General features: G+C 42.8%; 1 protein-coding gene across 2 annotated transcripts in view; it reads right to left on the reverse strand.

Annotated features, from left to right (window-relative positions):
- Nucleotides 1–14,043, reverse strand: part of ENGASE (endo-beta-N-acetylglucosaminidase) — a 122,528-nt gene that overhangs the window by 39,116 nt on the left and 69,369 nt on the right. For both annotated transcript variants that reach the window (XM_073588065.1, XM_073588064.1), the window contains one exon: nucleotides 4,344–4,452. In XM_073588065.1, the coding sequence (XP_073444166.1) occupies nucleotides 4,344–4,452 (109 nt within the window). The remainder of the gene's footprint in view (nucleotides 1–4,343; nucleotides 4,453–14,043) is intronic.

A 14,043-nucleotide genomic window follows, 5' to 3' on the forward strand; every position in this document is an offset into this window, starting at 1 on the left:
CACTACACTAGAATTTCATGGCAAATTTCAGCAGCTGCTCCCCCTAGTGTTTAACCCCTTAATGACCGGAGCTTTTTTCGCTCCCCTTCTTTCCAGAGCCATAACTTTATTTTTCCGTCAATATGGCCATGTGAGGGCTTATTTTTTGTGGGACGAGTTGTTCTTTTCAGCGATACCATTGGTTTTACAATGTCGTGTAACAGAAAACGGGAAAAAAATTCCAAGGGTGGTGAAATTGCAAAAAAGTGCAATCATACACTTGTTTTTCGTCTTTTGGCTAGGTGTACTAAATGCTAAAACTGACCTGCCATTATGATTCTCCAGGTCATTACTAGTTCATAGACACCAAACATGTACAGTGGGGAAAAAAAGTATTTAGTCAGTCAGCAATAGTGCAAGTTCCACCACTTAAAAAGATGAGAGGCGTCTGTAATTTACATCATAGGTAGACCTCAACTATGGGAGACAAACTGAGAAAAAAAAATCCAGAAAATCACATTGTCTGTTTTTTTTTCATTTTATTTGCATATTATGGTGGAAAATAAGTATTTGGTCAGAAACAAAATTTCATCTCAATACTTTGTGATATATCCTTTGTTGGCAATGACAGAGGTCAAACGTTTTCTGTAAGTCTTCACAAGGTTGCCACACACTGTTGTTGGTATGTTGGCCCATTCCTCCATGCAGATCTCCTCTAGAGCAGTGATGTTTTTGGCTTTTCGCTTGGCAACACGGACTTTCAACTCCCTCCAAAGGTTTTCTGTAGGGTTGAGATCTGGAGACTGGCTAGGCCACTCCAGGACCTTGAAATGCTTCTTACGAAGCCACTCCTTCGTTGCCCTGGCGGTGTGCTTTGGATCATTGTCATGTTGAAAGACCCAGCCACGTTTCATCTTCAATGCCCTTGCTGATGGAAGGAGGTTTGCACTCAAAATCTCACGATACATGGCCCCATTCATTCTTTCATGTACCCGGATCAGTCGTCCTGGCCCCTTTGCAGAGAAACAGCCCCAAAGCATGATGTTTCCACCACCATGCTTTACAGTAGGTATGGTGTTTGATGGATGCAACTTAGTATTCTTTTTCCTCCAAACACGACAAGTTGTGTTTCTACCAAACAGTTCCAGTTTGGTTTCATCAGACCATAGGACATTCTCCCAAAACTCCTCTGGATCATCCAAATGCTCTCTAGCAAACTTCAGACGGGCCCGGACATGTACAGGCTTAAGCAGTGGGACACGTCTGGCACTGCAGGATCTGAGTCCATGGTGGCGTAGTGTGTTACTTATGGTAGGCCTTGTTACATTGGTCCCAGCTCTCTGCAGTTCATTCACTAGGTCCCCTCGCGTGGTTCTGGGATTTTTGCTCACCGTTCTTGTGATCATTCTGACCCCACGGGGTGGGATTTTGCGTGGAGCACCAGATCGAGGGAGATTATCAGTGGTCTTGTACGTCTTCCATTTTCTAATTATTGCTCCCACAGTTGATTTATTCACTCCAAGCTGGTTGGCTATTGCAGATTCAGTCTTCCCAGCCTGGTGCAGGGCTACAATTTTGTTTCTGGTGTCCTTCGACAGCTCTTTGGTCTTCACCATAGTGGAGTTTGGAGTCAGACTGTTTGAGGGTGTGCACAGGTGTCTTTTTATACTGATAACAAGTTTAAACAGGTGCCATTACTACAGGTAATGAGTGGAGGAAAGAGGAGACTCTTAAAGAAGAAGTTACAGGTCTGTGAAAGCCAGAAATCTTGATTGCTTGTTTCTGACCAAATACTTATTTTCCACCATAATATGCAAATAAAATGAAAAAAAAAACAGACAATGTGATTTTCTGGATTTTTTTTTCTCAGTTTGTCTCCCATAGTTGAGGTCTACCTATGATGTAAATTACAGACGCCTCTCATCTTTTTAAGTGGTGGAACTTGCACTATTGCTGACTGACTAAATACTTTTTTTCCCCACTGTATAGGTTCTTTTTCATCTAAGTGAAGAAAAAAAAAATCCAAAGTTTGCTAAAAAAAATTGCGCCACTTTCCGAGACCCGTAGTGGCCCCCTTTTTTTGTGATCTCGGGTCGGGTGAGGGTTTATTTTTTTGTGTGCTGAGCTGACGTTTTTAATTAGACCACATTTGTGCAGATACAATCTTTTGATCACCTGTTATTGCATCTTAATGCAATGTTGCGGCAACCAAAAAAATCATACAGTGCCTACAAGTAGTATTCAACCCCCTGCAGATTTAGCAGGTTTGATAAGATGCAAATAAGTTAGAGTCTGCAAACTTCAAACAAAAGCAGGATTTATTAACAGATGCATAAATCTTACAAACCAACAAGTTAGGTTGCTCAGTTAAATTTTAATAAATTTTCAACATAAAAGTGTGGGTCAATTATTATTCAACCCCTAGGTTTAATATTTTGTGGCATAACCCTTGTTTGCAATTACAGCTAATAATCGTCTTTTATAAGACCTGATCAGGCCGGCACAGGTCTCTGGAGTTATCTTGGCCCACTCCTCCATGCAGATCTTCTCCAAGTTATCTAGGTTCTTTGGGTGTCTCATGTGGACTTTAATCTTGAGCTCCTTCCACAAGTTTTCAATTGGGTTAAGGTCAGGAGACTGACTAGGCCACTGCAACACCTTGATTTTTTCCCTCTGGAACCAGGCCTTGGTTTTCTTGGCTGTGTGCTTTGGGTCGTTGTCTTGTTGGAAGATGAAATGACGACCCATCTTAAGATCCATGATGGAGGTGCGGAGGTTCTTGGCCAAAATCTCCAGGTAGGCCGTGCTATCCATCTTCCCATGGATGCGGACAAGATGGCCAGGCCCCTTGGCTGAGAAACAGCCCCACAGCATGATGCTGCCACCACCATGCTTGACTGTAGGGATGGTATTCTTGGGGTCGTATGCAGTGCCATCCAGTCTCCAAACGTCACGTGTGTGGTTGGCACCAAAGATCTCGATCTTGGTCTCATCAGACCAGAGAACCTTGAACCAGTCTGTCTCAGAGTCCTCCAAGTGATCATGAGCAAACTGTAGACGAGCCTTGACATGACGCTTTGAAAGTAAAGGTACCTTACGGGCTCGTCTGGAACGGAGACCATTGCGGTGGAGTACGTTACTTATGGTATTGACTGAAACCAATGTCCCCACTGCCATGAGATCTTCCCGGAGCTCCTTCCTTGTTGTCCTTGGGTTAGCCTTGACTCTTCGGACAAGCCTGGCCTCGGCACGGGAGGAAACTTTCAAAGGCTGTCCAGGCCGTGGAAGGCTAACAGTAGTTTCATAAGCCTTCCACTTCCGGATGATGCTCCCAACAGTGGAGACAGGTAGGCCCAACTCCTTGGAAAGGGTTTTGTACCCCTTGCCAGCCTTGTGACCCTCCACGATCTTGTCTCTGATGGCCTTGGAATGCTCCTTTGTCTTTCCCATGTTGACCAAGTATGAGTGCTGTTCACAAGTTTGGGGAGGGTCTTAATTAGTCAGAAAAGGCTGGAAAAAGAGATAATTAATCCAAACATGTGAAGCTCATTGTTCTTTGTGCCTGAAATACTTCTTAATACTTTAGGGGAACCAAACAGAATTCTTGTGGTTTGAGGGGTTGAATAATAAATGACCCTCTGAATAAACTTTTCACAATTTAAAAAAAAAAAATAATAAAAGAAATAACATCCTTTTTTGCTGCAGTGCATTTCACACTTCCAGGCTGATCTACAGTCCAAATGTCACAATGCCAAGTTAATTCCGAATGTGTAAATCTGCAGGGGGTTGAATACTACTTGTAGGCACTGTAACTCTGGCGCTATGATTTTCTTTCTCGCTATGCTGTTTAGCAATCAGGTTAATCCTTTTTATTGATAGATCAGGCTATTCTGAACGCGGCGATACCAAATATGTGTAGGTTTGATTTTTTATTTATTTATTTTGATTGCAGCAAAAGGGGGATATCCGATTTGAACTTTTTATTTTTTTTATGTTTTTAAACACATCTTTTTTTTTTACTTTTGACATGCTTCAATAGCCTGTCAATAGGCTAGAAGCATCCACTACTTGATCAGTTCTGCTATATAGAGGTGATGCACAGATCACCTCTATGCATCTGAATTACAGCATTGCTATGAGCGCCGCCTACAGGGTGGCACTCATAGCAATACATCATCAACAACCATAGAACTCTCCAGGAGACCTCTTTAAACATTAATACTTTATTTTTTTTTTGAATTGTTGAAAAAAATATTTTTGATGGCACCTTCTCATTACCCACTTTTTAGCTTTAAGACTCAAGTATAAATAGATTTTCATTTGAAAAATTATAAAAAAATCCAATTACAGAATACACGTCTCACCTGCCCATAGGAAAATCTCTTTTTTCCACGTCCAAGACAGAAAGAGGAACATATAGGCAGGGTGCTTAGGCTGTGACTGTACAGGTGATTTTCCAACAGAGACCAAAACCTGCATAAAAAAAGGACAGAGACATTCAAAGAATAATCAAAAACACTAGATGCAACATACAGTGGTCAGCATGAATGAGTACACCCCAGCAGATTTTTTTAAAAAAAACGTTAGTTCTCTTTTAGAATCAACATTTTCTATTGGATACCACACAGTACAAAAAACTCCCATAAATGTGGGACATTGATTGCAAACAAGATTTCTTTTGCAGACTCAAAAAAGTAATCATCATTTAAGACCATATTGGAAAATTAGTATACCCAAATGAAAGTCTTTGGAACAAAGCTAAAGTTTAGACTACAAAATTCTAATTAACCCCTTCCCAACCTTGGACGTATCTATACGTTCAGGTCACTAGGTACTTACCAACCTTGGATGTAGGGATAAGTCATGCAATTTTGCGTGCACAGAACTGGGCGAGCAATCGCCACCGGGTGTCAGCTGATTCTGACAATGCTCCCGCCACTTTAGCCACCTAAATACTGTGATTGTAGCATTTAGCTGGTATACAGAAGGAGGGAGCCCTCTCTGCACTCCAATCAGCACCCAATGCGACATCATTGCAGGGTCCCAATTGCTGCCACGATGACCCGATGTCGTCATGACAACATCCGAGTCACCAGGCACTAGCAAGTTAGTTAGATCATGCACAGTGCAGGGCTGACAGTTAAAATGTTTTGCAATGCATTAGAACTGCAAATCAGATTGCAGAAAGTGAAAGGAACATAGTGGGACAAAGTAAAAAAATAAATTGTAAAAATATTTAACCCATTTCCCACATTTGCAGTATATATACACCTCATGATCAGGAAGGACTTCCTGACCAATGCAGTATGTGTACGTCATGGCGATCGCCTGCACACTGCGGGCTGTAAGCAGGCAATCGCCGCCGGATGTCAGCTACTTCTGACAGCTGACACCTGGCTCTCAGTGTCAGGAGCTGTCCCGCACAGCCCCCAGCACTTTAACCCCCTAAATACAGCGGCGATCGGTGCAGCATTTAGAGGGAAGACAGAGAGAAGACGTCATCGCAGGGTCCCGATCGTTGCCATGGTGACCTAATGTCATCATAATGACATCCAGGTCACCAGGCACTAGCAAGTTAGTGAGATCTTGCGCAGTACATGACCTAACTTTTATCTGCAGGGCTCACAGGCTATAAAGTTATAGCAATGCTCCTCCATTACTATACCTTATAACTGCGATTAGACTGCAGAAAGTAAAAGTCACATAGCGAGACTAAGTAAAAATGACAAAAGAAAAAAAAAATATATATATACATATAATTTTTTTTTTTTTTTTAAGAAAAGAAACAAAACACAAAATAAAAAAATATTGTATATAGTACCCGTAAATATTATGAAGAAAGTGGAATGAACCATACTCAAAAAGACTAAATGTAAATAAAAACGGTTTTGCTGATAATGTCATCTTGTCCCGCAAAATCAAGCTACCAGACAACTCCATCAGCTGAAATTTTTTTAAAAAAGTTAGCTTTTAGAATAAAGCGCTGCAAAAAATTTTTTTCTTTTATATTAAATAGTTTAGTTTGTGTAAAAGCGCCAAAACATGAAAAAACTATGTAAATGAGGTATCGCTGTAATCGTACTGACCCAAAGAATAAAAGCAATCTTATTAATTTTACAACAAGTGGAACGGGACTAAAAAAAAAGAAAAAAAAGCCCAAAAAACAATTCCTGCATTGTTGATTTTTGTTTATTCTACCTCCCAAAAATCAGAATAGAAAGCGATTAAAAAATGTCATGAGCCCAAAAATGGTACCAATAAAAAAAAAACAAAAAAACAAGAATTTGGGTACTCGCCGTAAAATCTCTCTCGGAGCCTTCAATGGGGGACACAGGAAACCATGGGTGTATGCTGCTGCCACTAGGAGGTTGACACTATGCAAAAAAGGGTTAGCTCCTCCCCACCAACTGGCAGAAAGCTACTCAGTTAGTGAAAAAGCAGTAGAAGTAGAAAAACATAACACGAATTTAACAGACAGCAACAGAACCTGATACAACAGTAAACAAGGGCGAGTGCTGTGTCCCCAATGAAGGCTCTGAGAAAAAGATTTTACTGTGAGTACCCAATATCTTGCTTTCTCTCTCGCTTCATTGGGGGACACAGGAAACCATGGGACGTTCGAAAGCAGTCCTAAGTGTGGGAGAAGTTTAATATCCTCAAGTCAGAGCTCAGGCCACTGCAGCTTGCAGGACCTTTCTACCAAGGTTCGCATCCGATGAACCACGAGTAGAACTTGGTAAATGTATGAATGAAGGCCCATGCAGCAGCTTTACAGAGCTGCAAGGCAGACGCCTGATGGCGAACTGCCCAGGAGGCCCCCACCGAACGCGTGGAGTGTGACGTAATCCTCATTGGGCATGCTCTACCTCTAAGACGGTAAGCTTCCAGAATGTTGGAACGGATCCATCGAGCAATGGTAGACCTGGATGTGGTGAGACCTTTCCGTGGACCCTCTAGGATGATGAGCAGAGAATCTGAGCACTGGAAAGACTCAGTCCTGGATAGGTAAAAGCGTAGAGCTCTCCCCAGGTCCAGTTGTTTAGTGACCGCTCTCAGGGATGAGAGGAGGATGGACAAAAGGATGGAAGTATTATGTCCTCATTTAGATGGAAAACGGAAATCACCTTGGGAAGAAAGGATGGAACCGGACGTAGGACCAACTTGTCCTGATGAAAAACCAGGTAAGGAGAGCGCCAAGAGAGCTGCCAGCTCTGAAACCCGTCTGAGGTAATAGCGACCAGGAAGGCGACCTTACAGGAGAGTAATGTGAAAGAGATTTCACGAAGTGGTTCAATCGTAGACTCCTGCAGCATGTCGAGCACTAGATTAAGATCCCAGGGGTCCACTGGCGGCCGGTATGGGGGAACAGAGTGAGGAACTCCTTGAATGAATGTCTTGATCTGTCTGCAAACAGCCAGATTCCTTTGAAAAAGAATGAAAAGGGCAGAAACTTGTCTCTTAATAGAATTAAGGGACAGACCGGACTCCAGACCCGACTGCAGAAAGGACAAAATGGGAAGTGAAAAACCATTGGAACAACCAAATGAGTCTCACACCAGCGATAAAACGCCTTCCATGTACGATAGGAGGTGCGAGAGGATGAAGGCTTCTCTGCTTTAATCATGGTCTGTACGATCTGATAGGAGAATCCAGCCGACTTCAAGACTGTGGCTTCAACAGACATGCCGTTAAAGTGAGTGACTGAGAACTCTGGTGAAAGAGGGGCCCCTGCGACAAAAGGTCCGGAAGATCCGAAGTCTCCACGGTGTATCCACTAGTAGGTTGACCAACTCTGCGTATCAGGGTCTTTGTGGATAATCCGAAGCGATGAGTATGAAGGGTATTCCTTCTGCTTTTATCTTTTTGATTACCCTGGGAATCAGCGGAAGGGGTGGAAACAGGTATGGAAGGGAGAACTGTGTCCAGGTTATTGCTAGTACATCGAATCAGATAGCTAGCGGGTCGTGAGATCTGGACACAAACTGAGGAACCTTGTGGTTGAGTCTGGACGCCATGAGGTCGTCCGGAATCCCCCATCTGAGGCAGATCCTATGAAAAACTGACGGATTCAGCGAAAATTCACCTGCGGCGAGACCCTCTCGGCTGAGAAAGTCTGCCGCCCAGTTTTCGGCTCCTAGGATGAGCACTGCAGAAATTGTTGGGACATTCTGCTTGGCCCAAGACAGGATCCGAGCGACCTCTGACATCACTGACCGACTTCAGGTTCCCCCTTGATGATTGAGGTACGCCACCGCCATGGCATTGTTGGACTGGACTTGAATCGGACGTCCGTGAAGAAGTTCCTGCCAGTGAAGCAGGGCGAGGAATATCACTCGGAGTTCCAGGATGTTGATCGGGAGGGATGGATGACTCCTGAGCTGACCAGCAAATCTTGGAATACTGCTCCCCAGCCGAGGAGACTGGCATCCGTTGTGACTACTTTCCAACGAATGGGGAGGAAGGACCTCCCGAGATGGACCGATTGACCATTTCAGGGACTGCTTTATCCACGGGGGAATTGAGACACACCGATCCAGGGAGCGGATTGACTTGTCACATCTCGCTAGAAGGAAGAGTTAAAGAGGATGCGTGTGGAACTGAGCAAATGAGACTGCTTCCAATGAAGCAACCATCTTGCATAATACACTCACGCAGAAGTGGAGGGAGCAGGGAGAATGATCTCTGAGAGATCGAACCCAGCGCGTAAGTTCTAGATTCTTTTCCTTGGGTAGGAAAAACTTTGCTTGGGCAGTGGTGCGGGGAAAGATGGGAATGTGCAGGTAGGCGTCTTGAATGTCCACCGAGCAGAGGAATTCTTCTGACTCCATGGAGGCTATCATGGATCGAAGAGACTCCATCCTGAAGTGGCGCAGGCACACAGATTTGTTTAGTAATTTAAGGTCAGAATGGGACGAACTGAATTGTCCTTTTTGGGGACCACAAACAGGTTTGAATAAAAACCTGAGAAGTGCTCTCGTGTGGGAACGGAGGCGATAACCCTGGCCTTGAAGAGGGAGTTGATAGTCTTGAAGAAGCCCAGAATTAGAGAGGCATTTTTCAGTGGACGGGACTTGAAAAAACAAAATTAAGGGAGAGTAGAAAACTATCCTGTAGCCGTAGAAGACGACATCTCGGATCCAGGCGTCGAATACAGCTAGCCATTCTTCCTGGAACTGAAGGAGACGACCACCACCCTGAGAGGCCTCCCAGGTGGGGGTAACCAGTCATGCTGAGGAGAATCTGTTGGAGCCTGACCTGGCTGGCCGGCGTTGAGCATGTCTTGAGCGCCAAGTTGGGGTTGGTTTAAAGGAGGGCCTTTTCCTTTGTTGACACACCGGGGATTTGTCCTGTTGGGGGTTACTCTATGGTGGGAACCTCCGAAAGGAGCGAAAGGGAATGGGCATGACGGGGCGTACATTTGGCCCTTTGTTGGGGTAGAGATGTACTCTTTCCTCTTGTGGCATTGGAGATAATCTTGTCCACCTCTTCTCCAAAGATGCGAGAACCGTGGAAGGGAATGCCTGTGAGGGACTTCTTTGAAGCGAAGGATGCGCTCCAGGCTTTCAGCCAAAGGACCCTGCGTATAGTAATGATGTTGCAGACTGCTATGGCTGAACAGATTGTTCATTCTGCCTCCCAAAGATCACAGTAAGGCTTGGCTCACATTTATCCTACAATCTGCGTTAACATCGGGGTTTCCATGTAAATCTCTGAAATACGACAGTCAGTCCTTGGCGGAAGATTCCTTATAATGAGGCAGATGGAGGCACTGTAGATGCCATCTGACCTGTGATCCAGTGGTGTCTGTCTTCTTATTAGGAATGCATAAAAGTGCTGTCTTCCACAGTTTTCTGCACCTCTTAAAAAAAAAAGAAAGGACAATGCTGAACAAAGGCCAGACGTAGTCCAGAGTAACTGGCTCATTATAGTGAGTGCCTTCCTTGGGGGTATCATCTTAATTACGTTACTTGAAGATTTAAAGGTAAACCCGGACATAAGTGCTCAGTGTAGAGCGCTAGATAAATATGATCCAAATTAATTTGCAAAATGCTCCCAATAGAAGCTTCAACTCACTCCACAAAAAAAGAGCAAGTCCCCACTCACGGCCGTCATCTGTTAATGGAAATATAGGGGGTTTCCACGTTAAGGTAGCACAAAGGCTTTGGAAAAACGAAATGTCCCTCACCCCCAAAAGAAATTCAGCAAATTCTGTGTTTCCAAATCAAATGCCTCCACCCTTTCTGCGTCCCACAGTGTACCTAAACCACATATAGTGTCCACATGTTTGACATTTCTGTAGCGATTAGAGCCTAATTTACAGGTGCATGAGCTGGGCATAACATACTGGTCACTATAATGGCAATTTGCAATTTTCACTCAGCAACATCCACTGCTGTTTGTTTCTGGAAAACACCCATGGGGTCAAAATAGTCACGACACCTGTAGATAAATTCCCAAAGGGATATAATTTCCAAAATGTGGTCACTTGAGGGGGATTCTGCTCTTCTAGCACTTAGAGGCTTTGTATATGGAGTCTGCAAACTATTATAGAAAATTCTGCGCTCCAGGATGCCTCCTGTATTTCAATACTGCTTAGCCATAGGGCAAGACTCGGGAGGCAATAGCGCTCCGTCGCACCAGTCTCGTCGTATGGCTAAGCAGCACTGTACAGCCATGGGGTATTTCTACATTCAGCAGAAATTGTTGGAAGTTTTGATGTAATTTTCCTATGTGAAAATGTAAAATCTGGGACTAAAACAAAATTTGGGTGGTAAAAATATTAATTTTTTTCTTCATTGCCCAATGGTATAACATTCTGTGATCCTCCTGTGCTGTCAATATGATAACTGCACCCCTAGATAAATTCAATGAGAGGTGTAGTTTGTAAAATAGTGTGTGTGGGGGGGGGGGTGTTGCTGTTCTGGCACCTTAGGGTCTCTTGCCATTGTTACATGGCACCCTCAAACCAGTCCAGCAAAATGTTAACGCCAAATGCTTCCAATAAGCTTTTTCCCTTTTTTAGGTTTGCACTGTTCCTCAAAATTACCGTAGTTTTCGACCACGTGTTATCGGCAGCACAACAAATTTTGGGGTCCATTTTCTCCTACTATCCTTATGAAATTAAAAAATTGGGGCGAAAACAACACTTTGTGGGAAAAATGTGATATTTTTTATTTTCACTGCTTTACGTTATAAACTTCAGGGAAGCACCTGGGGGTTCAAGGTGCTCACCACACATCTAGATAAGTTCCCTGAGGGGTCTAGTTTCCAAAATGGTGTCACTTGTTCCACTGTTTAGATACATCAGGGGCTCTCCAAACGCAACATGGTGACTGCTAATTAATTCAGCAAATTTTACATTCAAAAAGTCAAAACGCTCTGCCGTGTGCCCAAACAATGGTTTTCCTCCATATGGAGTGTCAGCAAAACAAATTTTGGCATCCCATTTTTACCCTTGTGATAATCAAAAAATTTGGGTCTTGAGTAAAATTTTGGTGAAAATAATTAAGCTTAGTTGCTTCACAGGAATTAATGGAATATGGAAGGAAAACATACAGTTTATAGACTTCTTGAATGTGGTTTTCAGCACCGTAAGGGGTGAAGTTTTTAAAATCGTGTCACTTTTGGATATTTCCTGTCATATAGGACCCTCAAGGTCACTTCAAATGTGATGTAGTCCCTAAAAAAAAAATCATATAAATGGTTAACAGAGTATGGGGGCTTCTTCTTTAACCCCACTGGCACCCTGAGATCATGATTGTGTGGCCCTGATGTTTGCCATGGCAATTCAAGGCCAAATAGCGGCCTTAGAGTCTCCCTGATATAGCGGCATGTTCCTAAGTTTGCGACATTTAGGAGGTAAGAAATACACTTTTATTCCTGTCATGTCACTTTGCATTCATTCCTGAACAGCACCTGAAAAGTTAATAAACTACCGGACAGAGGTTTTCAAAATGTTGAGGGGTGCCGTTTTAAAAATGGGATCACGTTTGGAAGTTTTCCAATATCTAGGTCCCCAAAAGTCACTTCAAACCTGAATAGGTCCTTCAAAAATATAAATTTTGTAAATTTCTTTGAAACAAAATTAAAAATTACTGCTACAAATTTTAAACCTCCTAAAATGCTAGCAAAATAAAATAACATTTTACAAATGGTGCCGATTTAAAGCAGACATGTGGGAAAGGTTAGTTATTAATGGTTCTCTGTGGTCTGACTATCTGGATTAAAGAGATAATCATTCAAAGTTTGAAAATTGCAAATTTTTTTACAATTTCTGATATTTTTTTATAAATAAACACAAAACATATCTACCTAAATTTACCATTATCATAAATTACAATGTGCCATGAAAAAACATTCTCAAAATTAATGTGATTTGTTGAAGCATTACAGAGTTATTACCACATAAAGGGACACTGGTCAGATTTAAAAAATTTGACCGTGTCACTAAAGGCGTTATCAATAATTCAACCACAGAAAGTGGTTCGCACCACTTGGTTGAAAAGGTTTCAAGCAGGCAGTTATCTATCAAAGGGTGTTACTTAAAGAAAACCCCTTCCCATTTCATGATGTCAGCAATGGCACCACAAGGAAGAGAAATGTCACAAGACCTAAGAAAGAAAATTTATTTACACAAGAAAGGCAAAGGCTGCAAGAAGATCAACAAAGCCTTACTTTTCAGTCAGAATACTGTAAAAAAAAAAAAAAAAAAAAAAAAGGCACAAAAATGTAACATAGACATCTCAGATGTCCAGGCTGACCACGGAAACGAATACCTAAAGAGGAATGTCTTTTGATGAGAAGAGTTGAAGGAAATTGACATGCAAATTCAGATAGCTAAGGAAGGAAAAAGCCAAACCAGGTTGATAATAATCCATAATCATTAAGGTTGTGCAAAATACTAAATGTAGTAGTTTTTGATGTGGGGTGTATAACTAATTTGAGAAAAAGTGAAAATTTTGTAACTGAATTCATGTTCTGGGTTAAAAATGTTCTATGAAACTCAGTGTTGGTCAAAATGTTGGAAATCGTTCTTGTGTTCAGTAAAATATTGATCAAAATCTTACTTTTCAAAGGGGGTGTACTTATTTAAGCTGAACACTTTATGTACCCTGTTCATAGTTCAATTTTGTGGTGTGTTCATGGGGTCTGCCTGAATTTTTGAATAATGTAGTAAACCAAGTACTTCTGCCATCTGAAAAGGAAGACAATGCTGGAAAAAAAAAAACCACTACAAAAAGGAGTACACTTGAACGCCATCTGTATAATTGCAGTCTATGGCTTCATCAGGGGATTAGTCTGAATCAAATTTTTGGGGGACTGATCTGAAACCGCAGAAATGCAGTGTGAACAGGCCCCAAAGATTGTTCTATCTTCCTTCTGATCCCCATATGTGGCTATACAGTGCTGCTTAGCCACACAGCGAGAGTAAAGGGCCTGTCACACTAAGAGATATCGCTAGCAATATCGCTATAACTAGTGACATTATAGCGATATTGCTAGCGATATCGCTGTGTCTGATACTTACCTACAACCCGCTCCCCCGCTGGTTATCGCTGATCGCGCGAGAACAGGCTGGACTGTTTCTCGTCGTCAGCTTCCTGCGGCGCTTCCTGCTGTGACGACGAGCGACGCGTGGAGCCGGGCGGGAGGACGTAGGATCGCCTGGTGTGACAGGTAAGTAGCGACCCCCGTCCCCAGCGATGTCGCTGGTGAGATCTGCCTGTGTGGCAGCTCACTAGCGACCACTTAGCGATGTACCAGCGATCCTGACCGCGTCATATCGCTGGTCGGGATCGCTGGTACATCGCTAAGTGTGACAGTACCCTTAGGAGGGAAGGAGCACTATTAGACTTTTGGAGAACAAATCATTTAATAGTTTGCAGACTCCATATACAGAGCTCCTAAGTGTCAAAAGAGCAGAAAAGCCCCTCAACTAATCCCATTTTGAAAATTATACCCATGAGGGAAATTATCTACAGGTGTAGTGATGATTTTGACTCCATAGGTGTTTTCCAGAAACACGCAGTAGAGTTGTGGAGTGAATATTGCAAATCTGCCAGT

This window comes from Dendrobates tinctorius, unplaced genomic scaffold (assembly GCF_039654945.1).
Source record: "Dendrobates tinctorius isolate UK_male_01 unplaced genomic scaffold, ASM3965494v1 ptg000103l, whole genome shotgun sequence".
NCBI lineage: Eukaryota > Metazoa > Chordata > Amphibia > Anura > Dendrobatidae > Dendrobates > Dendrobates tinctorius.